This window comes from Pholcus phalangioides, unplaced genomic scaffold (genome assembly GCF_987345545.1).
Source record: "Pholcus phalangioides strain wild (caught in Gottingen) unplaced genomic scaffold, Ppha-v1.0 ptg000018l_1, whole genome shotgun sequence".
Classification (NCBI taxonomy): Eukaryota; Metazoa; Arthropoda; class Arachnida; order Araneae; family Pholcidae; genus Pholcus; species Pholcus phalangioides.
Window position 1 is genome coordinate 8,702,713 of NW_028301611.1, and position 27,507 is coordinate 8,730,219.

The following is a 27,507-nucleotide window of genomic DNA, read 5'->3' on the forward strand; positions in this document are numbered from 1 at the left end:
TTATACGGGACATGAATCAACACATATTTGTTTCTTTTTTTTTGCATGAAAACCACATTTTATCAGTTTTCATTTGCCCTAAAACTTACTTTTCGATCATAGATTGATATATTTTTAGCACATTTATTTGAAATCAAGTTGATAAATAATTGTTAGATTTCATAACTCTCCTCGGCTCCATTACTTGAAACAAGGTCGAACCCAAACACCACATGGAGTGACTACCGAAAAAAAAGCATTTTAAAAGAAAAAAATTTATAAAAATTAATTTAATTTATAAAAATTATCCAAAAAAACGCAATGAGTAGTATATGTCGTAGCAGGTAAAAAAAATATAGTTGTTTGAAGTTTATTAAAATTATTATTTTATCAAATTTACTATTTTGTATAAGGCCGGGATTACACTATAAAAGTTTAATAAAAGTCCTTTATAAAACTTAAAAAATTTAGCCAATAAGATTATAGGTTGCATTCGCTCGAATGTAACCTATGAATTTTATTGGTTGCTTTTTTTAAGTTTTATAAAAGGGATTTTATCAAACTTTTATAGTGTAATACCGGCCTAAGGCTGGGATTAGACTATCAAAGTTTGATAAAAAGATGTTTTATAAAACGAAAAATTCAACCATTAAGCTCATCGGTTACCCAAACAGATTCTGCTCCACTGATGGGTCAAAAATGTGGGTCCTTTTTGAGTGAAATTGAGTCCCTTGAATGTTGGGTTGCTCTTCCCCCCACTTCTATCATTCATGGGTACCCCTGTGAATCGAACTTATTTGAAAAACCTTAGCTCTTTCAATAATATGTTCTGATTCATTTGAAGCGAATGATTCTGATGATTAATACAAATACTTGCGAAATGATTTCCTGTCACATTCCTGATAGACCACAACTCTAACTCTGGTATCCTCTTGTCGCTTCCTGTGGGGGTGATCGGCTCGCATTTGCACCTCGAAATTGGGAACTGCAGAAAACCAACTTCAGGTGACCACCACGACTCACTGTGGCAATGGGGAGGATGGGCGGTTCGAACCCTGGTCTCCCCAATGCGAGTCTTTCACTATGACCACTACAGCATCTGACTGGCTGACTAGAGTCGATTGAATGCATTGATCTCTGTACTTTCGTAATATTTTTCCTTCCTGTCCCTCTCTTATTGTGTAAAAATACGCGGATGTATGCCCCAAAGCAGAATGGGCCAAAATCTGCGACGTACGACGCAGAACAATTTGGAAGAATTTTAAGAAAAAGAGCAAAAAACACTATTACCTGAATAGGGATTTTTACCGCAGAACATTTCCAGTAAGCTGAGGGTTCGTCGCAGAACAGTGCTGAATATTCTGCATTGGGGGATGTACGGATGACAGACCAGATGTACCACACTAGGAAAACGCAAACAGATAGCATAATAATATTGGCCTGACATTTTCAACAAATTGACAATTTTCAGAGAACACATCCTGATAAGAAGAAAACTTTTACGCATTTTGATGCTTAAAATTATTTGTGCATGACTTCTAAGTTAGTGTCTGAAGATACCTACGAGATTTTCGAAATTTACCTCAACATATTAAACAGTTGTCACTAAGTCCTAGGCAGGTCAATAACAGCATTATTTCAGACTTTTTTTTCTCTGAAGGAAGTATGCTTTGCTCCAAAAGACTTGGCTAGCTCCTAAAATTTTCCCCTTTGATTTTTTTTCAAGCCATTTTTCTTATTAATAGGAAGGACTAAATCGGCAGATATTTTGCCAAATATTGCCTGAGAAATTACATATATTTTTAGCTGCGCATCGATTTATTACTCTGCTCAAGTTAACTGTCAAAATAATTCTCATGTAGTTCAAATGAAAAGAATAATTTCATAATTTTTTTCAGCCTCGTCAAGTTATGGCCCGTTATTGCTGAAGCTGGTTGGAAATTTTCCCCTGCTCAAAGGTGGTCGAGGAAGTCATTTGTACAGCATATGTAAGTATTCGTTTTATAATTATTGTTGCATGTAGTTGACTTTGGTAAAAGTAGGCATTGGATAGAAAACATGGCAATCATTACTGCTGTAAATGTTGGCAATAGCTCAATATGATGGTGTTCAAAATTGATGTATTGTCGTTGAAAAAGAAAAGTGAATATTTGGGGAGGGGTGGTCACACACACACTAGTATATTAGAGACGTAGGAAGGCTTAGAATACTGGACATATCAAAATTGAAAAGACCATGAGTAATGTTTTTGGTTAATCGAAAGATAAGTTGGTGGGCGGAGATTAAGTTCGAGTTTAAGATTGGAAACGGAACTAAAAGAGGACCAGCAATCATGACTGCTCTGGTTCAGTTCATTTCAGTTGTAAAATGGGTTTTGATGGACATTATGGAAGTCGACCAAAATTTTTTGTCTCCATTGTGAACAGCAGTTTCAAGAAGTATCAGCTTCTCCGTCCTTGCAGTACCATTTTTGGGAGCAGTTTCTGGAGGGGGGGGGGGGGGAGATTAATTCCAAAGTGGAAAGAATATGATGAAAACTGTGATGTACACTGCAGAACAATCTTTTAAGTTATTATTTTAATCTTTTGAATTTTAAGAAAGAAGAACTCTTCTGCATATAAACACTATAAAGGAATTTTTACTGCTGAACATTTTCAGTCAGCTGTGTGTGTGTGTGGGGGGGGGGGTTGCCGCTGTGCGATCATGTGAGCATCATACTGGACTCTCGTCCAGAGGATCCAGGTTTGAACCCCATTTACGGCACAGTGGTGGTTGGCTGAAGTTGGTTTTCTGCAGTTTTCCAGCTTAACGCGCTAATGCGAGCCGGTCTCCCATTTGAAAAAGTCTCTCTGCAGAGATCAGGCGGACCTACAACCATTACTGCCATAACATGAAAATTCAAGCATTTGCATCTTTACTTCAGTGAATGGAGGACAGATGGCAGCGTGAACATGAAACAAGCACAACTCGACAATATAAATACGTGAGAGCTGCACATACACTCAGAACACTCTCTGGCATGCTCTGATTTGTTATAAATTCCGTAGAGGAATGTGTACAAGGTGCGTGTACGGTTAATTAGTAGCCAGCTGTGGGCTTGGAAAAAACAATGCAAAGCGTTCTTCTTTGCAGGATATTGACACCATATACCAGAGCTGGAAAAATCCTAGACACCGGGTCGTCTTGGCAACAAAAAAATTTGTATTGCTGCCTAAAATTTTCTTTGTGTAGTTACTAAATTGCAGGCTGAGTGTGGCACAAAATTTTTGGAATTGCAGCATATCTGCTAACATTAACCTAAAAAGGTCAAAAGAAGCATCATATCGAACCTTTTTCTTCGGGTGGAAATTTTTTGGCACTTAAATAATTGTTCTGGCACCTAGATTTTTTTTTTTTTTGTAATTTTTCCAGCCCTGCCTATATACACACATGAACTTCTAAGAAAATTCTAAAATTAAGAAATATTAATTTTTCTCCTTGTGTGGTGTATGGGCACGCACTCGTGCTTTCTTCTCTTTTTTTCCTCCCAAAACCTATCTCTCCCTTTGTCCAATCAGGGACCAACAAAACTTGTTTGTACCTGTCCCTTCACCCCTACCACCTGTGTTTTCTACTCTCCCAACACACTTTTTGTCAGGATGCCACTGTGATATGAAGCATACAGGAGCATTTCTCCATATATAACAGCATATATCAATATATCTTAAAGTAATCAAATTTTATAAAAATAAATCCTTAATCTTACCATTCATCAATAGTTATGGTCTTGCATATATATATATATATATATATATATGATTTGACACTGTTTATAGTTTTTTTTGTCCTTACACAAGGGCTTAACATAAAAGCTTTGTGTTAAAATCAAACTAATATACTGTGATTTTTATTTTGATTTAGAAACCCGTCTTGCTGCTATTGTAAAAGTTACGGCTTGTATGATGAAGATGAGGATACAGTTCCGCAGTTCAATAACAGAGGTGCCTACATTGAAAAGCAGAGAAGCAGTTGGAGGCCAAGATTTGCAAGAAGGAGGTCATATGATGATGAAGACGCCGACGATTATGGCAACGAGGAAAATGAATTTCCAGATAATGCTGGCTACAGGGAGCAAAGACCCTTTCGCAGACAGTATGGCAATGATGTCCGGGGTAGATATGGAAACAAGTACGAATTCAACGAAAGACCTGCTCAGCAAAGAAACAGATCAAGTGGTCTTGACAAGTATAACTTGAGCAAAGTAGATACATTTTACACATATGATCGTTCAGACATAACAAAGCCGGACTTTGATGTTAACAGCCTTCCACCAATAAAGAAAAATCTATATTCTGAACATCCTGATGTGGCATCCAGATCCACTGTAAGCAATTTTGTTTGTTTGCATTGTGATCCTATATTGATTGAACATGAAATGCATATAACTCTGGCATCATAAAAATATAATGGACATGCATAATATGTACAAAAGAATTTTTTTGCATTCACCAATTCGTTAGAAATTCTCCCTTTGGAATTTCCATGAAGTGTATGTACTGCTTTATAGCAGTTGTACTTTATGATTGAGGTATTTTTTTCAAGGAATTTTGTGGTGAAAGGATTTCGAGCTGTTTGGGTATTGTGAATATGGGTACATAAACTTATTCTTAATAGTCGACCAGCCGTAAATCTTTCCACCATAAGCCTGAGCTATGTAACCAGATTTGCAGTCATTTCTCTTTGCCTTCTTTCCAAAGGACTGTTTGATGTATGCTCTATCTATAAGGCATACATCAAACAGTCCTTTGGAAAGAAGGCAAAGAGAAATGACTGCAAATCTGGTTACATAGCTCAGGCTTATGGTGGAAAGATTTACGGCTGGTCGACTATTAAGAATAAGTTTATGGGGTCATAGCCATCATGGTATTTAGGCATATATAGTTATATTCGGTCATGTGGGCATCATGAAAATCCAGGTTCAATCTCAATGGCAGTCTACTGAGGTTTGTTTTCTGAGGTTTTCAAACTTCGAGGCGAAATCCAAACCGGTCTCCCATTTGAAAAAGTCATTCTGCAGAGAGCAGGCAGACCTTCAACACGATACATAACAAAAATTCAAGCATTCAGCATTTTTACTTCAAAATATGAAAGACAGGAGAAGAACACACAAAACACGCATAAGTCTGAAAACATAAATACATTCAGGGACACACACATATTCACTCAGAACACATATTCTCGGGCATGTACTGATTCATTGGAAATTTCGCAGATGAACATGTGTGTATGAAATGCGTGTATGGTCAAGCCATTATTTTAATGCTCATTATCTTATTTCAAGCATTGTTTCTACAAAAACAATTTTGCTTCATACAAATTTTCTAATGCCTTTTTAAATCTTATCAGATGTGATTTTAAATCCTTATTTTCTGTTTTCATGAAGGAAGAGGTGGAAGAGTACAGAAAAATTCATAAAATGACTATTCGGGGAACAGATGTTCCAAAACCAATCACCAAATTTTCAGAGATGAATTTGTCTGGTATGGGTGTTTTTATTAATTATTATTATTATTATTTTTTTTTTTTGAATGTGTCGCTAAATCTGTTTCATTTGTTTTTCTGGTGAAAGTTTGATGTTTTAACATTTCTTTTGTGAGACATTACAGTGAAACTTGTCCAAGATGGACTCCTAACTCCCACATCCCTGTCTTACCAATGTTAAATTAAACTTGCTTTACACTACTATTTTGTTTAGTTGATTAATTGACTAAAGTGAAGGACAACTGTAAGTGCATTTACAAATAGTTAACCACGAACTGGTGAACTTATTATGAGATACCTTTAGCACAGGGGCTATCTTAATACCCCAAAGCAGAATATGCAGAAATCTGAACAGTCAGTGCCACTGCAGTACAATCTGGAAGAAAGTGAAGGAAACATAATTATGGAAATTTTCACTGCAGAACATTTCCAGTCAACCAAGGCCTTGTTACAGAACAATGCAAAACATTCTGCTTTGGGGCTCAATACATTGGTTTATACCTGGGCACTGTCCTATTCCATCCTGGTGACGGGGGGGCTCAAACCATTTACAGCAGTCACCATCAATTGTATCCATATCCTTATAGACAGAGAATGTTGTGAAAGTCTCGGGGGGTGGGGGGGACCACGATGATTTCAATTCACATATATACGCAGATACATTAGATCAGTCTGCTCCACCTCTGATGCTGAGGGGCAATGCTGCCTTCCCATGCCGCCACCCTATATCTCCGCCCATGCATATTCTAGGGAACTGCAGTTCATTGCTGATCCTAGATTCTCCTCCCCCCGCCCATTAAGATGGCTCTGCTTTTGCAAGACAGTTGAAACCCTCTTTAGAACTACAGTTGGCCCACGGACCATGGTTTGTGCAACCCTGCTGTAAGGGTGTTTGTAAAACTTGATGTAAACTTTTTTCCTCAAAAACTGATCGTCCTTTTTCCAATGTGGTTGCAAATTTATCAGCAAAATTACTCTGCTTATACACAAGTGTGTTCATTAAGTGTTCAGTTTCACATTTTGATACAAGATTCATTTAACCGGCTCTTATATAATATTTTGATATAATATAATAATTTTATTCTCAAACCGTGTTATGAAAATTCACAGGTTGCTCTTATCAGGTTAGTCAGCTTGATGAAAATTTTCTTGTTTTCTGATAAAATAGTTATTGGAGAAGTCATTTATTCAGATATAGTATTTTTACTGCTGTTATAGTTATTTTGATTTAACACAAAATATATGCTTTTTAATTTATTTTATAGAGCCATTGATGAGGGTTATAAAAGAACAAAACTTTTCTGAACCTACTGCAATTCAAGCTCAGGGCTGGCCTATTGCTCTCAGTGGTCAAGATATGATTGGTATATCTCAGACTGGGTCTGGTAAAACTCTTGTGGTGCGAAACCTTGTCATTAATTTTTTTTCAATGCAGGAAAAATTGTATGTAATGATATCTCTATGGTAATTATCTCATATACAGTCATCCCTCGGTATTCAGGTGGGTTATGTTCTGGGAATCACAGCGAATACAGAAAATCCGTGAATATCGCAAACCATAAACCTTTGTTTTTAAGCATCACATTTATATATGCTTTGGATGACGGGAATAGAAAGAGGGTGGCCAGTGTGTTTCTTGGTGGAAGAACAATATAATGTCTGTTAGCTGTTCCTTTTTTATTTCATTATAATATGGTTATATTTGTTAGAATATGGTAACAAGGCTTTACGAAGTTTTGTACTTGTGAAAAACATACCATGACTGGGTCTATGTCATGGATACAATCCATTGCCGATTTAAACTTGAAGCCCTTGCACTATGTTGTGATGAACTTCCATCTTCCATATTTTCATCTTGATCAACTTCATGGGATATATTTTTGGTTTCAAGAGAAGTCAACTCAATTAATCCCTCTTTCTTTCAATTAATCGCTGTCAATTAATTCCTGAATTTTCTTCCATGTCCACATCATTGAACCCTTCTCTATCTGTTTTGCTAACTTGACAACGTCTTTCATAATAGTAGAAATATGGACACCATGGTGTTCAAAATTCCAGAACAAAACACTGTTCAAACCAATAAAAAAAGTGTTTTCTCAGTTCAGTTTGTAGATTTAATAATGATGGTTATGCTTAAGATGTTAGGTTATAAAGGTATACATAACTTTCATATCTCTTTTTATCACACAGGAAAAAATCACTTTCTACGTGATAGACATTTGGATCCAGGGCTGTACAGGCTGTTGCCTTGAGGCAGCAACAAACCTCAGTGAGGAGTGATATTAGGCATCAAGAGGAACAAAAATTGTAATAGAACATGGTATCGCAAACTACCTTTAGTCAGTGAAAATCGCTAAAATAGATATGGAGTGGACAGGGAAAGAGGCTGTCAGTTGATCTGTGAATCCGTGGATCCGCCTCCATGTTCCCTGGATCTCAATCCCTTGAACTTCTTTTGAGGACACCTTAAATCACTTGTGTATCAAATGTATGTGGAGACGCTGTAGGATCTCGTTGCACAGATTGTCATCGCTGTGGTGTCTTGAGCAATCGCTACTCCATTGCTGTTGACTGTGCAATGACCTTCGTGGCCGCCACTTCAAACAACTCCTATAATAATTTCTCTTAAAGTGCAACACTGTCTACTTTCTGACAGTGTTGCACAGGCTGTGTTATAATCATGTTGTCAAATAAATGTTTTTCGACTTATTTGATTTTTTGTCCCACTCAACATTACACCCTTCATAAGTATTTTTTCAGTTTTCAGCAACTAAACGTGGTTTGCGATACCATATTCTATGCCAATTTTTGTTCCTCTTAATGCTTAATATCACCCCTCTGAGTTTGTCGTCACTCCAAAGTATAGTAACTCCGTCACCCTGTATAGTAACAAATGTAGCTCCAGCAACAGCTGATTGAATTTTTTTTATTATTGTACACAAATACTGGACAATAACACACGAAAAGGAATACAAAAGAAAAAAAAGACAAACATATAATGAATATACACTATGTGGCCCCAAGGGGCACTAAATCCTTCCAGGAAGCCAAAAAAAAATTATATTACATTTTTTCGCTGCCATTGTGAGCTGCCAAGTACGCAGTATAATTATAGAAAAAAACATATATAAGAAATTTAAGATACGATGCATAACAGTTCAATGTAAAATGACAATCCATATTTAGTGAAATTTAAGCAAGATGATGCGAGTATATATATTCTGGGTACAACATTAATACACATAAAAATATATAATGTTAAGCAGTAATATGTAAAAAAATTGTTAATTTTATATTTATCTAGCTTTTTTATGAACAGTTTCATAACATATCATAATTTTGAATGTTTTTTGCATATATGTAAATTTCATATTTGTGTGGTTAGTATTATTAGTTGTTTTTTTAACTGAAATGAATTCATAAGTTTAGGAGCAGTAAATGAGAAACACTTTTGAAATAGATGTTTTTGTTTTCGGCACTTCAAAATCATGTTTGAATTTCGCTGCTGTTCTATTTGTTTTTCTCTGAAGCCAATTTTTATTTTTCGTCGCAAAGTTTATCATTCAGTAAATATATAATTGTCTGATGTCTAGTATGTGACAGTTAATTTTTCTATCGTTTCCAGTATAGGCTTGTGTTAGCATATTTCTTACCTTGTTATATGTGCTAATTATTGCATGATATTACAATGGTATGCTCCACCCCCCCGCACACAAATCATAAGTTATAATTGAGAAAACCCACGTGTAAAAGACATCTTGCAAAACATCCTTCCTATCAAATACTTGAGGTTGTATAAAAGAGCTGTGTAAAATCGAATTTTTATTTTTATTTTATTGCAATGAATATTTCAAGTCATCCTGTATTGTTACCCCTAAGTATTCGTATTCATGCACTCTGTGGATTCTTTGGCAGGTGCAGTTTTGTTGTGCTTGAGGATGGGGGATTTCTGTGTTAGAATTTAAGCCTCTCGTTTTAGTAATCTGATATTTGGTCTTTTCAAGTTTGTTTGCAACCATCCACTGATTAATACATCTCAGATCATCCTCTGCCTGTTATTAAAGTTATGTCGTCATCCTCTATGTACAGAGCTGTGTCATCAGCAAATCAAATTAATTGACCGTTTAGTTTCAGTTTACAGAAGTTGTTTATGCAAATGAGAAATAATGTAGGATGCAAAACAGATCACTGGGGGACCTCTTTTTAAACCTGGAGATAACTACTCATTTTCCGATTTATAACTAATGCTTGTTGTCTGTCAAAGTAATATGTTTTGAACCATTCCAATATGTGTCCTCGTATACCAGCTCTGTGTAATTTTTCTGTTAATATGGTCAAATCCACATTATCAAATGCTTGTTTTAGGTCTAAATAAACAACACTAGAGTATATATTGTAGCCGGTATTTAAATAGTGACAAATTTTGATTATAGCCATTTCAGTGTTTTTATTTTTTTTTGAAAACCAAATTGATTCAGGGCCAAATAATTGTTATGGTTCAAAAAATCGATTAGTTGATTTATAAATTTTTCGATTATTTTAGAGAAAACTGGAAGAACCGATATTGGTCTGTAGTTTATCATCGCATTTGGGTCTCCTTTCTTATAAATTGGGTAAACAAGAGAAAATTTTAATTCATTGTAGAAATAACTTCTATTGATAGATGAATCAATGAAATGTTTAAGTACATCAATATTGTAGGATGCAATAATTTTTAACATTTTTGGAGTTCAGTCATCATATCCAGTTTGCTTTAGTTTCATTTAATTCATTGGTTTTTTTTTTTCAAGAAAGTGATGTTAATATCCATGCATACCATTGAGTTTATAACATCATTCTTGCTTTCGCTTTGATATGTACTTGCACCAACATTTGTATTATTTAGATTTCTTTCAATAAATTCTTTGTCAAATTTATTTGCTAAAACTTGTGGATGCTGATGAATTGGTAGAACTTGCTTTCCATTATTTTTATTGAGCACAAAATAGTTTAAGTTCCATTAGTTTGACATTTCCATTGCTTCTGTTTGTCAGTACATTCAACAAATTTAGCTTTTTGATACTCTTGTTTAGCTTTTCGTATTGAAATTTTCAACACTTTATCATGATTTTTTTTATCATACAATATTATATTAAGATATTTTATATATTTTTTATACAATTTTTCTTTGGTATTTATCTTTTCTATTAGTTATTTAGTAATCCATTTATTTGTTTCTTTTAATAATTGTTGATGATTTTTAGTCCACAGATTAGAGTTGAGAGTAATTATGTCTAGGAAACATTTATATTTTTGTTTGGTTTCATTTTCATAAAAAAAAATTTCAAAAGATAACGTTTGAAATGAAATTTTCAAATCTTGTATAGTTAATTTTTGTCTTAATGTAATCTGGGTCATTTTTAGTACATCGCTGGTCATTTAGTATAATTTTTATTGATATATCTGTTTGTAGATTCATTGATACCTTAATAATGGAGAACCACAGAAATGAAGCTAGCCATTGTCAATATTTTGAATTTTTCTTTCAAGTATTTAACTTTCAGGAACATTTAAAAATAGTCTTTTAAGAACACTTCCAGGAGAAATAGAAAAACCTTTAGCAAGATTAATTCATTAAGATAAGTAATTCACATTTAACACATGCAATTTATATTTTGTTCTGATATGAGAATTAGCACGAAATAAGCTTTTCCAGAAAACTTTGGGGAGATCGCGAATATGAAATCCCCAAATAACAAGGGCTGACTGTATAACGATATTACTTTCTACTCCTGGCGCACTTTTTATTAGGTTAATATATTCCATCTATAACTCCTTTATAATGATGTTTCTCAGGTCCCCTGAGTATCATTTGTTATATAGGCATTTAACTTTATTAACTTTTCAGATGCATTACCTACAAATTTTGCAGCTATCAAATTCAACTGTAATTTGTGTGTTTTTCCTCCACAGTTTATTCTGCCAGCAGTTGTACATATTTTGAATCAAATTCCAGCAGAAGAATCCGATTCGACTTGTTACCCGCAAGTAGGTTTTGTCTACATTTTTTTACATTATCATAATGTAGATATTTCATCATATTTTATTTTGTAACATTCCACTCTATACTTTTAAAATTTTTTATCCTTTAAAAAATAAGAGCCTGTGTATAGCCTAAATCATAGTTTGTATGGTTCTTGAAGTGTCCTTGGGAAAAATTAAATTTCTAGGTCTTCAAAGTCTTTGAAAATTATCTAACATGCATAATGTGCTTGCGGGAAAAAAAAGAGGTAGTATTGTCACATGTTCGCAAATTTTATGTGAATATGTATCCTTAGTGTATGTTATTTAATCAGGTGTACAATAAGAGAACGGCTATATTGCTTATTCTTCATCATTAAGAACCAGGGGTCTGTCCAGATTGAGCCTAGGGCGACCAGCGATGGATGGAGCCTTTATTTCCCACCCAACTCCACTGGTTGGAAATTGCCGTATGGCAATATATGACCCGAGTTGGTGTGTGGTGAAGTAGTAGGGGTCTGTCCAGCCAAAACTTCAGTCCATTTTCTGGACCCTTCACAAAATTCTGGATTTAAAAAAATGGACCCTTCACAAATTCTGAACCTGAAAAACAGACCCTTCACAAAATAAAAATTAATGAAACCGTAAATTTGAAATTTTATTTCTTTTGTGATAGATTAACTAGATTATACTTCCTACAAAATTATTTTTCACAAAGTTAATGACCCTTTTTAAAAAAATGAAATTTTCACAAAAACAAAAAAAACCCTACAAAAAAAGTCTGGGCAGACCCCCTGAGAACTTATTCATTTCTGTATTCAAAATGCTCTGGCTGGCCAATTTGGGAAATGGCTAGACTTTGGGGGCTACTGATGGCTATAACTACTTCCCAACTGTATCCAAGTTGGGAAACGGTTCTGGAGCTAGAGTATGCTGTCCTGGATGTGGTATACAGTTATTATATCCTCTACAGGTGACTACACCACTGTTTTTTAGGTTGAAATCTGTAATTCTGTAAAAACATGTGTTGTAGAATTTTCCATGGATAGAGGTTTTAATAAAAATATACATTTTTATATGCTTTGGTGGCTCTTTAGAAGTCTGAAATTACTTCTCATGTGGGTCTGGGAGTGTTATATTGTGTTTTGTAATCTATCCAATGAACGATAGCCAAGCTTTGCAGGGAACCTGGTCAATCAAATATCTTGGATAATGAATATACTGACAAAATGGCTTCAGGAGGTTGTAAGACTCTTCATTGGTCTTAAGCCAGCTTTAAGCATTTCAAGGGAATTGAGTGGGAATACTGTTTTCAACTCATTCAGGGAAAAAAAAACAATACCAAGATTTGTTGAAAATTAAAGGTCAGTGACAGGCTAAAAGAGATAAATTGTGACTGTCCTAATTTAAAGCAGGAGGAGCTGACAAAGCTTAGCAAAAATGGTATTTGAAGAGCTGTTGGTCCTATTTACTGGTCACTGTACTCTTAAAAGCATCTCAATGTTATAGGAGTTGGTGGTGACTCACCCTGTGAAGGTTATTTATTTATAAGGAAGAAAAGGCTACTAACTTTGTGAATGTGAAATACTCTGTGTACACAGCTCATAAGTTTGAGAATTCGATCCATTATTTTATTGAACCCTGCGAGCTTCAAGACACATATAGATCTAAGCTCCGAGGAAAGATTGAGAGATTCGTTGCCTTTGTAGTGTAGTTGTCTAGGGCGTTCATCCGGAAAGTAAAAGGACGTGGGTTCAATTCCCCGCAAAGGCAGTTGAATTTTCTTTCTTTTCAAAAATTCATCTTCGCAACAGCCAGTTGTTAAAAACTATATGGTAGCTGAGAGTGGCGTCATCCTTTCATAATATATAGATCTATGCAGAACTTCGCTCCGGCTAGTCTCTACTGGGGACTTTTATTTATTTTTGGGAGGAATAGTACAATAGACCTCTGTTCGCTGTGCTAGGTTCCATGAAATTACCCATCCCTTTGTCTATCCAAATAATTCAATTGTTTTGTTTTTTCTGCTTGTTTTTTAATAGGCATTGGTATTAGCTCCTACTCGAGAATTGGCCCAGCAGACGCATTTTGTTAGCAGTATGTTCCGTCATTCGTGTGGCATTCGAAGTGCCTGTGCATATGGTGGTGCATCCAGAACTGTGCAGCTTGCAAAATTGAAAGGTATCTTCAAGATTTATGGATCTTTTTGTTGTATATGTGTTATGTTTTTAAAATTGATCATTTGAATGTAATTTTGACATTTATTTTTTTTATTTTGCAGATGCACATGTATGTATAGCAACTCCTGGACGTCTGATCGATTTTTTGATGGAAGGGTCAGTTAATCTGAAGTATTGCACTTATTTGGTTCTTGATGAAGCTGATCGAATGCTTGATATGGGTTTTGAACCTCAAATAAGAAGAATCATCGAGCAGTCAAGGGTACAATGTTCATAGTTCAGACTTATTTAAATATTAAGTAATGGATTATGTTTTTTGCCTCCACTCATTCAATGAACAAGATTCTCTCTGGGGGATCGACCTGTCATGAGTTGACGTATTGATTCAAACTCACAACAGCTCCATTAGACAAAAAGACTCTAATTCATAAATAGATGTGAACTTAATACTTTTTGTTGTATTTGCAATTAATGCATATTTCTCTATTCTAATTAAACTCAAATTCATAAAATAAATCCTTTTATTGAATCTGTACGACTTAATGCCATCTGTTCATCTCCTGTTATTTATTATGTAATCAAACTGGATGTATTGAGCGCCAGAAAGCAGAGCAAAATGAATTACTATGATTTTTTTCTGATACAGAATTTAATACGAGCGTTATAAACAATTGTGCTATTAATTTTTTTTTTTCTCGTCTTAGCCTGACCGCCAGACACTGATGTGGAGTGCGACTTGGCCAAGTGAGGTCCAACTACTGGCCGAAGACTTCCTAAAGGACTATATTCAAGTCACCATTGGGAGTGATCAGTTGACTGCTAATCCAAATATTCAGCAAAATATCTTTGTCATGGCGGATGTGGATAAAAAAGAAAGGTAAACATAATTTTTTTGTAGAGTGTTTTTGGTACAACAATTTTTTTAAAAGATTTTAATTTAGTGAACAAGTTAGAAAATTTTAACTCTTATATTGATATTCGTATGAAATATATTTGAATAATGTCTTATGTACTCTGCTCTTGGGTTTCAGTATCTGATCCATCAGTTGATTGAAACCTGCGAGCTTCAAGACAAATATATTCAGCATGGCCTATATATTCTTCCTTTCTGGTTTCATAAATGGGCCAGTCTCATAAAATTAGACAAAGAATAAAAAGTTATTTAAAAATATGTGAATGAAAAAAAATTCATAGGGGGCACTTCTTTACTTGCTCATAAACAAAGTACAGTCAGCAATGAAGTTTCTTAAAAATTCATGGTGAAAAAATTAAATTTAACCATTAAGAGATAGGCAAATTAACCAAGGCATTTTGCCTGTTTCAGAAGTTAACTTTATATTAATGCTTGGCAATCGCCACACGTTCTATCTATTTTAGTAGCTCATTTTCAACTTGGGAAAGCATTGATAATCTGAACAATTTTTTTTTTGTCAGTTGTATTTTTATTTGTCTTTTTTGCTCCTTTTTTGTCAAGTTTATAGAGAACAAAAGATTTTAAATTTTTTTTGGTTTTGCTAGAGCGCGAGTTGCATTTTCAAAACAAAGTATTTTTTGAAGCATCACTGCAGCTCAATGTTACACCCTAGAAATCTGTATTTTTTTTTATTTTTTCTGCCTTTATTTATGATCTAACCTTTTTTCGGGTTACCTAATGCTAGGAGAAAGACATTTTCGCTTGTTTTGCAACACTAATAAAACACTAAGCATGTTGAAAACGTGATTTTCAGAAATAATAGATGGCTTTAAACTGAAACATGAGGTAAAGTGAAAATAATTTTTAATTACATATTTCTCACATGTGCACTGTACTACTACACACACCTTGCACCATTCAAGGAGCTTGTATCCACTTATGCTTGGAAATTTTTGAGGGAGTCTGGAAAACAATTCTAACGAGATCCATGACCTTCATTTCATCGGCACAAGGGTTAAGAAATCCTGCAATTTACCCTAAGTATGAAGAACATTGATCATTTTTATCTGAATATTCAATGTTTTCCTAATACTCCCATAATTTACCTTGAAACTATAATTCATTTCATCATGATTCTAAAAAAAAGCTCACGTTTTTTTACAAATATCTCAATTCAACAAAATACATGTCAGATATCTCATTCCTAATTTGGGTCATAAGTTATTGATTGGTGCATAAATTGATTTAATATTTTTATTTTCAGATTGCTCACACTGTTGCAAGATATCAAGCAGAATGGTAAATCTAAAGTGAGTAGCTATACTTTTTATTAAAAACAACATGTAGGGGAAAGATTGTTACACCTTGGCATAAAATCTTTAAAACTTTTTTTTCTCAGCCAATTTTTACTGTCACACTTCACTAAATTTATTTTAGTATCTGCATACTGTAGACACACATGGAATTTAAATTATCTTTATTACTGTAATCATATGAATTTTTGAAAAAGTGAAAATATTCGATTGTAGTAACAATTATGGCTGTAGGAACATATTTATGTGGATGAAATGTATAATTATTCTACATGATACGTGTAGAAAAAAAAATGTTTTTAAATATTTAGTTGTGTCAGTTTTCTTTGATGCTAGGTAATTACATTACAGTTACAGCATCCGTGAGATATCAACAGCTGCTGTCTTCGGAAGAAAAATAAAAAAATAAAAATTAAAAAACACCATGGAATCTCACTGGTTTTTCTTTTATTCACACACCAACTTCAATCATACTGCCATACAGCAATTTGCTACTGATTGAATTTGATCAGAAATCTTCCTCTCTAGATAAAGTCATTATACTTCCATCCTTATGTTGAGCAGGGGACTTGTTATGTAGGGGATTTTACTTTGTTATCTAGGGCACTTTCGGCAAGGGAATATTGAGAAGGCTTCATCTATCAGTTGTTGCCTCAGGTTTGATGAGGAAAGAACTTTTCTTTTCACCATTACTTGGGATCGAACCTGCAGATGACCTTCTTGGTGGTAGATAAACATCTTACCACTTTGCCACTCGCGCCATTAATCTGATTGGCCTGGTATCCCTGTTAGAACTAGCCTCACGATTCTCCACAGCTTGCTCAGTAGATTGATTGATAACACGTTTGACCAGATTAGATGCTAATGTTAAAATGTAAGGACATAAAACCTTCATTTAGGGCTGCAATTAGATGCTTGGTCAGCCGGGGGCTAGCATGTATTTTGGCGCCCATCGTGTAATATTGGAGAAAATAGTAGGTGAAATTGGTGCCCTCTCTGGTCCAGCACCCAGGAGACCAGACCTGCTCGTTCCCCTCTAGTTGCAGCCCTGCCTTTATTTGCTATTTTCATTGTTTATAGAGCTTAGAGCACTAGTTGAGGCAAAGTTTGGCATAAACTTAGTAATTTATGCATTTTGGTTAGTCATTGTTAATGTATCTGATGCTTCGAAGGATGCAATGGATTTGCTTTTTTTTTCTTCTTTTGGTTTAAACAAGTTCCGATTATTTCAGTTGCTATTTATTTACTGTTTTCTTCTTCCAGGTTCTAATATTTGTACAGACAAAAAGAGCGGCCGATGCTCTTTCAGATGGACTTAACAGAAGAGGGTAGAGTATTTATATATATATATTCTATTTTAATTATATTTAATTTTTCAATGTTACATCTGTAAATTATTCCTTGAAGCCAATTTAAATAACAAATATTAATTTAATCCTGAGAAATATGGGAAAATGTAGCTGAATGGTTGGTATTTATGGAATCTTACATTGTTATGATTTTAATTGTAACTTCTGTTATTTGTAACAATATCAAGATATTGGAAGTCATTCACTTTGTGAGTTCAGTAGAATTATATAAACTTGACATGAGTATGTTTCTTCATGTCATAAGGTGAATAAAACTGTTAACAAGTCTTTACCAATGCTTTAAATCTTTTCCAAAGTTACTGGTTGTGTTCTAAATTGGTAATTATGTCAAACGGTGCTTTCTAACTTGGGGCTCTAAGATATTCCGATATTCTACACAGGTGAAAATTGAGTGAAAAGGAAGCCATTTCAGAAATTTAATGAGGCCATACAGAGCGTGAAACAAATACAGATGCAAAGAAATAAAACATAATATGCCAGTGGCATAGGTACCAATGCTTCTGATTTAACCGGAACCCTTCCAATTTTTCTCATGTGTTCATAGAAAAATCCCTAAAAGTCTGCAAATTGAGCTTTGTTTGAATGAAAAAGCCCTAAAGAAAATGCTCTTCCAGTCCTTGCAATTTCAGGCTGACCCCCATTTTCCTCAGGAAAAATATGGGGAATAAGGATTTCAAGTAAGAAAAATTGGTAATTGTCACCAAATATGATGATTAAAGCTAGAAATGTGGGTAATTATTGCTAAAAAAATCAAGGAGAAGGAAAAATGTATCCCGGGAAAAACTGGATTTATATATGGTCACCTGTTGCAATTTAAAAAAAAGTCCTTGGTTTTTGCCTTTTATTTGTTTGACATGTTTTCTTTGATGCAGAATGTGTCATCATGGGATAAACTACAGATTTTTCAAGTCTGTGAATTGGCACCTATGCACTGGAAATACAGAACATGCCAGAATACCCAACATTAGAATTTTGAAAAAAAAGTTACGAGCTGTAACCATAGTTTTGGTCTAGTTCATACTTTCCCAAACTTTTTTTTTCCATTCCCCCCCCCCCTTCAGAAATTTGTTCTCTCATTTCTCTCCCCCCCCCCCCAACTCAAGCTAACCCATAGGACGGATGCTGTGTTATATCTGTTGCTTCTATTCCCCCCCCCCCTCCCCATTCCATCACGTACCAGAGGGTGGTATTGCCCACTTGTTGTATAGATTGGTGATGTGATCAGTAATGTGCTGTTAGTCATATTGAGTTGAAGTTACCATGAGTAGTATTTGTCTTGTAATACTGATTATATATATAATAGGGCTATGATTTCTGTGACCTAAAAACCGCTTAAAAATGCTCTATAAAAAATGTATTCATACCCTGAAAAACCTAAAAAAATATGCTCTATGAAACATGAAAAATTATTTAAACATTTTTTCCCCCTTTTCCATTCCTGATAAAATTAATTTCATTAAAATAATGTATGAATGAAGAATATTAATGTAATTAAAACTATTTTAAACCATCAGTTGTTTCTTGAACTAAAATTCTTCAATTTACCAACTGTCAAATGTATAGGCCTCTCATAGAATCAGTAACACAGCTTTATTTTTATTTTATTTTTTAATATTTTAGTTTCTGCACCACTGTAAGTTTACTGCTTAAAAACGTATTCCATGGGTAGGAGGGACTTAGAAGTACAAGTTTATTTATCTATGAACTTAGACTCGATGCTAAAATGGGGGTGTATTACTACTTCACCAACCATCAACTCTGACCATATCGCTATATTGCAATTCACTGCCATTAATGAGATGGGTTGGAAATGAAGGTGCTATTGATCGGTGGTTGCCTCAAGCTCATTAGAAAAATATCTATATCCTCCCTCAGGTTTGAACGTGGGACCATGATGGCAACCCTCACGGTGGTAGACGAGTATCATACCACCATGTCACTTTGGCACTGCTAAAATGGGAGTATGGTCAAACCTACTCAAGACAAACTTGCCCAATACAATTTTCGCTTAGTATGAATTAAATATTTTTCACTTTGGACATGATCAATTTGCTGTTTTTTTGGTTAATACAAAATCTGTTTAGTACGAAATATTTTTTATATATTTTTGTATTTTTTAACTTCGTAACAAAGTTTGATTGTATTTCATCTTTCTTTTCTGTATTGATATGGTTATACATACAGGCAAAACCACCTACTGAATTGTTGCTTCCGGATTTGAAGGCAGATCCGGAGCAGATTCAAAGCACTTCTTGAACACAAAACATAAATGATAAATCAATTTAATCAAGTATGATAAATCAATTAACTGCCATGTTATTCTTGAGAGGGAAAAGGACAGTGGAAAGAGAACTTGAGGGATTACCAGGAAATCTTGATTATAAGACTAGCATGCAACGGGTCTACTTCATAAAATTATGTCTCTAGCTTGAAGAAGGGTGGGGGAGGAATTTGTATTCTCAACTAAGCTGAATGTGACAATGTTCTAAGCACTAAGATCCTCTTTTTTTTTATCTTGGTCTTGTATGTCTTTTAGTAGGAAGTGGGATAGCAAGGAAAAAAATTACTTCTCATTAAAAATGCAGACATATGCTAAATAATGCCTTAAATTCATCACAATATGCTCTATCACAGGCATCTTCCACCCATTGCTTATGAGCACCACGGTGCTCTCTGAAGCACCTGGAGTGCTCAATGCTCATGTCCCCTTTCATGCTTGCGAGCACTTGATCAATGTTCCAATTTAATGTCTTGTACAAATTGCGTTCTGGGATTGAAATCATCCTGATTTCATGCATTAGTATGTCGAACTTGCCGAAAAGGGTCCTCTTCTTTTGATGATGGATATAGGCAGTGCTCGTGACTAGAAAAAAGATTGAAGACCTCTGCTCTATCACATAAAAATGGTAAAATATGCAAAAAATATATATAAAGCATGCAAAGTCATAGATATCCTAGCCCTACTTTTTATTGTGTTTGATTGGCTTTAAAAAATGTTATTGAATATAGCCATCAGTATTTTAATGCTGATTCTTTCCATTCCTCCTTGTACAGTATATTTGCTATGGCTATTCATGGTGACATATCTCAGATTAGAAGAGATAGAGTTCTAAACCGTAAGTTACCTTGCTTTAATCTTTTACAGAATTTTATCGCATATATTTTGAAGTTTTTTTTCTGACGGTGTTGATATCTAAAATTTGTATCTGATTAGTGCTCATTTTATATCACTTGCACAGGATTTCGAAATGACAAAAATGCAGTGCTTGTTGCCACAGATGTTGCTGCTCGAGGCCTTGGTATGCTTTTGCATTTATATGCATATAGAAATTCATGAATATAAATACAGTAAAATCCCTATAACACCAGTGGGATAAAGAAAATTCACCCATAAAAGATGGGTGACTATTAAGCAGGGGTTTAAAATTCACATTTCAAATAGACCCAAGAAATTATTATTTGGCCATAAAAGAAGGGTGACCGTAAAGAGGGATTTTACTGTACTTATTTTTAACTTCAAATCCATTATGCAAGATTACAAAACTATGATAACAATAATGAAACAAGGTTATAAATTATGTAAAAAAATTCTAATCACTAGACATTTAAAAACAAATTATACTGGTCCTTAATTCACATGATTACATTGTTGTGCATTCTAATCGAACACAGTCGTGTGTTCTGAGCTGAATTTTCCCTCCGGTCATCATCAGAATTACTGTCACTCGATCCAGATTAATTTATGTAGACCTCAGAATCTCCAAAAAAGCCTATACTTGACTTTTTCCTGCACAGGTTCTCTTACTGCAAGACTCTCAACAGCAAACTGAACGATCTGGATAGTCTAGTAGCTTATTTTTTCAGTCTGCATGTATAAGACCAAGAATTGAGTCAACCACATTACACCAGGGTTGGGTTTTGACTTTGAAAACCATCAAAAACCTAAATGAATGCTTTTGGATAATATTTTTAAAACGATAGGTGTATAACATGATGAGAAACTTACTTTTCTGCATATTACAATTTTTAAAAATTAAATACTAATTTATTATAATAATTAAAACAATATAAAATATTAAATAACAAAACATACTGTGCAATTACTGAGTGTAAAATATCACTTATTTTGATATTTTAAATTTTCTGATTTACCCAAAATTTTATTCTATGTATTGAAAATTCTCGTGCACCATCTGTTGATACACTAATTAAACTCATTTATTCGCACTTAAAAATTTTGTGGCTTAGGTTGTATAAATCTGGCGTTTTATAAAATGCGCATTATGAATATTTTTTCAATCAAAACAGAGCTGACAGGACTTGGGTATCAAACCCATAGCATTGTTTTGCACATTTAGATACAGATTCAGTTGAGAAAACCCTAGCATTATATAAATGCTAGTAAATATACCGTATCATGATCAAATTTAGTCATTCTTAGTTTTGCACTAAAAATAAGTTATAGGAGTTTCTTAAGCATTATATACAATGAGAACTGCCTAATTAAAGGACGTTACAGTCCTTCAATTTAGTATTGTGATTGCTAGCTATACTCTAAATGTTATGCACAATGAAGATATCGTTTAAGTATCAGTGATACTAGATAATTTAAGAATAATAGAAATCAACATTACATATATTGCATAAAAGAACATTGTAAACAACTATCTTTTATAAAAGAGTACAGCAGATTTTTATATCTATACACATGCATGTGTCCAGAATCATCATGTATTGAAGAATATCTAATAGCTCCATAGCTTTTTCCTTCAGCTTTAATCTTATTCTATATTTGAATTGTATATTTTAAAAGAAAAAATACACATATATTTTTGACCAAAATAATTCTTTAAAGAGTAGAAAATTATTTTACAATCTTTTTAAGTACTAGCTATATAATACCCGGCGCTGTTCAGGTTTTCTTCAATTACTGAGAGGATTGAAAAAGTGACAAACCATTACAAAGGCATGAACTATCATCCATAATACTGGCAGCATTAAAGAAATGGCAAACCATTATGAAGGCATATGGATGTCTGGAACGCATTGCTAGGGAACCACGGGAAACCGAAGTAAACGTTCCGGAAGTGATTGTTGAGGCTCAAAAACCATTGTTGCCTGACAGTTTTTTGGTTTTTTTTTTTTGCCTATTTCGGGCATTTGCTCTGCTCTGACAAACTTTCAAAGTAGCCTATCGTTCAAGTCGGGACCCATTTGGTATATATGTAAAATTGGTGCCGATTGATCTAAAATTGTAGATTTGTATAGAGAACACACACACACACACAATCAATTATATATATATTTATTTATCCTTTAAATAACATAGTCACATTAAACATTGCATGCAATCAATTTTCAAAAAGAATTTTTATATTAAAAAGCAATATTGGAGGTTTTTGATGGAGGGTTTTTGACATGACATGACAGTTTCAACCATGGTTTAAACTGGCATGTGTCAAATACCTGCCATTCCTGCATTACACATGAGGTAACACCTGAAAACCTGACTGGGTTTGTACATATTTGTGTAAAATGAAAAGATCTTCTAAAGAAGTTTCTTATCTTAAAAATTCCCGACATCGAATTGGGAAGTTGTACGTCCCAGCCTTCAATCAGTTTGTCTTTTTTTTTTATAGCATTTTATATCATTTCACAAAATATGTCCTTATATTTTGGGTGGTACGTGGACAAAATTAAACAATTATTCATAGAAACCTGTAGGATATTGTGGTTCATCTTATGAACATGATTTTAAAATGAATTGGCTTTGTTAGGCGAGGTGTCACTGTATCAGAATTATCATACTTTGTCAATGTGCAGTCATACCGTCTGTTAAATTTCCTATATGCCTGATTTACATTTGCTGAGTGACAGGTCAGGCATACACAAGCTTAAATCAGGTTAAGCTAGGAACAGGTTAACCTTCAACATTCAGGTGAGTCAAAAGATTGCCCAATCAGGAGGCATGTTTGGAGATTCTGTTAAGTAAAGATTCGAATTGGTAGAAAATCTTAAAGATTTGATCTACTTCCAGCGAGTGCAATAGTTGTGTTCTCTTCTTGTAAAAACTTTGATGTTTCTTCCTTTCTCTGTGCAGATGTTGACGATATTCAGCATGTTATAAACTTTGATTTCCCTCCAACGATTGAAGATTACATCCATCGAATTGGAAGGACTGCTCGTGGGAGTAAAACTGGCATTGCACATTCCTTCTTTACATTTGAAAATGCTGGACTCGTGAAAGATCTAATCGAAGTGTTAGAGAAAGCTGGCCAACCGATCAATCAAGATTTGATGACTTTCATTGGTAGAGGCAACAAGCAGAGGAACCGTAAGTTTGTATTTCTGTAGTGTTATTTGTGATGTTTTCGTGGCTGTGTCACATAAATCTGCTTAGTTATGATTTCATTTCCCTTGTATACCAGGGCTGGACAACTCTTCGAAAATGTACATGCCCAGCCGGACATGTAACTTAGAATAATAAATTTCCACATCAGCATTGCTTAAGCTAGTGTTGGGCATGTGGTTAAAATAATATTTATGCTCGGCCAAAATTTTTACATGCCCAGACATGTCAGGCAAAATTTTAATTGTGAAATAAATTGAAAATTATTTTGTGTTTCTACCACTCAATATATCAATCAAAATAAATCAATTTTTTTGTGCTGTTACACGTTAACAAGCTACTGCGTTCAAAAATACATGTTCAATTTATGGAACATTGGCCTTTAAAGAGAGCAAGATTCTAGAGATATCTAATGTGCAGTGCGCTGATTCTATTTTCCCGTTCTAACCCCCAGGGTATTGTCATCATTCGACATGTGTATGGGGGCTAATTCATTGTAATATGACACAGAAGAATGTGCTTTCTGGGGTGGATTGTTTATATTGGGCGAGTACCTTTTTATTCGTGCATTCTTAAAAATGCATATTTTTGCGAACTTCAGACTAGTCAAACAGAGTTTGACAATTATAGATAGTCTTGTTATGTTCAACTGTGTGTAACAATATCAAAAAGATATCTCACATTAGAAGAAGCTGTAGGATATTTAGAAACTCTTTCAAATTCCAATTTAGAGGACAAATATATGTCAATTACCTGCTAATGAAAATGGGAACATTGTGGATGAAGATGATATTGTTGAAAATAATCTATTAACAACAGTTCCAACTGATGTATGTGAAATGCTAGATAACTTTGCAACAATGAGGATGAGGTGTTAGAAAAATCCTGAAACGTATTCTTCAAAAGATCTAGGGCAGAAAAAAAGAACAAAATTTCAAGAAAGGATAAGACAGTTTTGAGCAATTCGGAAAAAAAAAAACTTTCCATGGGATAAAAATTTTTTTTTCAACAGTCCGCAATCAAACCCTCAGCTCGGGATTCCCTTGAAAAAGATTTGCTATATGACCATTATAACACGTTGGGATAATTCATTCAGAGTTATGAGAAGCGGATTGTATTTCACATTTGGAATTCCGAAGAGAAGTGACAATGAACCTTCTTCGAACGAAGGAGGGGGGGGGGCTTAATTATTCATCCACGTTCACGTTGTCAACTAAAAAATATATCAGGTCATCTGATGGCCATTATATTGTGTCTGCAATGCAAGGACGTTGTGCGGTTTGCCAAAAAAAAAAAACCACTATGTATAAATGGTACCAATGTGACAAACAGGTCCATCAAATACATATATGTTTTCCTTCTTTTATCACGGACTTTAGGAAACAATTTGAATTTTCTGCACACACACACACACATTTTTGTTAGAAAACTTGTGTTGCAAATTTGAATTTGTAGTAGGAAAATAGAAAATTTTGTGTGATAACTGTACTCCAGAAATTCATTCATTGTGAAGGAAATCCGGAATATCCAGAAATAAATAGTGAGAATATAGGCGATACCAGTTTCCGCTTTCACCTCTCTCCAAGTGCCAATGTTCCATTTATGGAACATCGTCAAAAAGAAAAAAAAAAGTTCTTCAAAGTTGATCGATGTATGGGCATGCAAAAGGACCTCAAATTCCAAATTTCAAAACAATAAATGATTTTGTGTATAGTTTGACTTTTAAACGGTTAAGCGTTCATTATTACGAAGAATGAGTCATTTTGAGGATTTTTTTCAAACATTCTACGCGGATTACTAACATCTATTAACAATGAGCAATGTGTTTTAATCGCCACAAAAAGCATGCTCAAACTATACTAGAGCATTGTTAATCTAAAAACCTGCTTAATTTGTAGTGTTAAGAAAATGAACTAGAATACGAAATAAGGGAAAGACCCACCTTGTGTGTGAGGACATTTCAACAGCAACCTCTCTCCAAGCGGCATTAACCTTTTTACAATCCTGTCAAAATTGATATTAATTACAATGAAGAGATCCAAGGGTTCTATATGCTGTATTCTTGTGTACATGAGCATTTTCACACTATCATTCAGTGTATTTACTGCTTTTCTGGGAAAATGAAGGGCATCCTGGCTATAGACTTTCGGTTGCTAACCAATGTATTTAGAATAGTGTTTCAATGTGTGGGCCAATGGGATCAAGTTCAAGGGCCAAACAGGGAGGCATAATGTGAAGATTTCTCGGTCGATACATGTACAACATTTAATTACTTAAATGAAACTCAAGGCACCCCCGAAAAGCACTTGGCATGGGCAGAGATACGAGGGGGCGGGCATTGCCCCCCAGCATCAAAAAAGGGGAAGTTGACTGATCTAATGTATATATGAATTGACTTTATCATCATCATCATGCTATCCCCAGCAATAATGATTGTGCCCCCCCCCCCCAGACTTCCAAGTCTATCTCTGCCTATGGCACTTGGGTCTCGTTTTCTTCCAAGTTCATTACGACAACTCTGAAAAAGGTCTTTCTTAGCATACGTACCAACATCATTACTGTTTAAAATCCCAATATAGCCTAATCATGATCAGTTTGAATTAACCAGATTCTAATGCGTGTAATTGAAAAGAAATGTTCGAAAATTCTCTTACCTGCTGTGATACGACTGTCGAGTTTAAGTTGTTAATGCACCCAATAATATCTTGAAAATAGTTGAGAACAAGGGCTTACCAATCTGAGAGGCAGAGGTCTGCTATTTCTTTCTGACGTTTCCCCCCACAGCTGTATGTGGGCATCTTTAGAGGTTAGTCTGATACTAGTGAGCGCTGAGGAGGTGCCCTTATCAACTTTTCTGGCTTCACGTGTAAAAGTTAGTTGTGATTGGCTGGTTCTAAGTCAATCCTGAATGAGCATGTGGGAACCAGCCAATCGCAACAAACCAGAAGCAAGTGAAGCCAGAAAAGATGATAAAAGCACCTCGTCTACACTCGATGTTACCAAACTCACCTCTGAAGATGCTTGCCACAGCTGCGGCAAAACATCAGAAAAAAATAGCAGACCATGGCTTAATATCCCAGTAAGTCCTTATTCTCAATTAGACTTTGGCCGTGAAGGCCTATACCAACTCATCTTGAAAATACTATATCTTTTTTTTTTTTCGTATGTCTCACAGGTTATGCTGCATTTGGAAGGAGTAGATATTAAAAGACCAGAACTATACAAGTATTTTTAGTATGATGTAACATCGTGTATCATTTGTTTGTGAGAATAAATCATTTTTTGATCACCATTTATCAAAAGTATTTCATGTCGAGTGCCATTTATTTCCTCAAGGCAAGATTTTTGCATCTATTAAGGTTCATTTTAACTAACACCTATAGCAGAAAGCCTCCTCATGAAGCTTGTGACGTCACTGAAATCATCCACTTCACCTATAGTCATTGCATATACTGCAAAAAAAAAAAAAAGTGAAGATTTCACATACGTCGCCGTACTTTATCCAATGGCTGCAGGTGAAATGGACGACTTCAGTGATGTCGAAGCTTCTCTGCTATATAAGGTGTTGATTTTAACCCACTTGCATCTATTTATGTGTGGACACTCCCAATGTGGGAAGAAGGTCACAAAGTCCTGGAAAAGCGTTAAAAATAATTTCTGATTTTCCCAGATAAAAATATGCTTAAGAAATTTGTCTCGTGTATTTTACGAGACACAAATTTTTCCATATTATTCGGCTATTAAAAGGGGCGATTGTTAGTCCCCCCCCCCCCACTAGATCTGCACCTTAGCAAAAGCAGGCAAATGGAGCAAAGGCAGACAGATTCAGGCAATCTGTCAGTGAAGCAAACATTGTGCAAGTGCATTGGATCACCCCCGTCCG

The 27,507-nt window shown here is 34.7% G+C and overlaps 1 protein-coding gene across 1 annotated transcript; it reads left to right on the top strand.

Annotated features, from left to right (window-relative positions):
* The first annotated feature begins 182 nt into the window (after positions 1 to 182).
* On the top strand, positions 183 to 26,916 carry LOC149071660 (uncharacterized). Its single transcript, XM_089247640.1, has 15 exons — positions 183 to 323; positions 1,878 to 1,967; positions 3,880 to 4,342; positions 5,402 to 5,498; positions 6,765 to 6,898; positions 11,452 to 11,526; positions 13,542 to 13,680; positions 13,781 to 13,941; positions 14,384 to 14,556; positions 15,857 to 15,902; positions 17,169 to 17,233; positions 20,330 to 20,391; positions 20,515 to 20,574; positions 23,376 to 23,609; positions 26,800 to 26,916. The coding sequence occupies exons 1-15, from the start codon at positions 301 to 303 to the stop codon at positions 26,829 to 26,831; spliced, it is 1,854 nt and encodes a 617-aa protein (XP_089103766.1). The 5' UTR covers positions 183 to 300; the 3' UTR covers positions 26,832 to 26,916.
* The last annotated feature ends 591 nt before the right edge of the window (positions 26,917 to 27,507 follow it).

Excerpts from the sequence above, each read along its gene's own strand:
- LOC149071660 (XM_089247640.1), top strand. The coding sequence starts at position 301 with ATGAGTAGTATATGTCGTAGCAG. Across the intron at positions 5,499-6,764 it reads TTCAGAGATGAATTTGTCTG|AGCCATTGATGAGGGTTATA; the intron begins GTATGGGTGTTT and ends TTTATTTTATAG. Across the intron at positions 11,527-13,541 it reads ATTCGACTTGTTACCCGCAA|GCATTGGTATTAGCTCCTAC; the intron begins GTAGGTTTTGTC and ends GTTTTTTAATAG.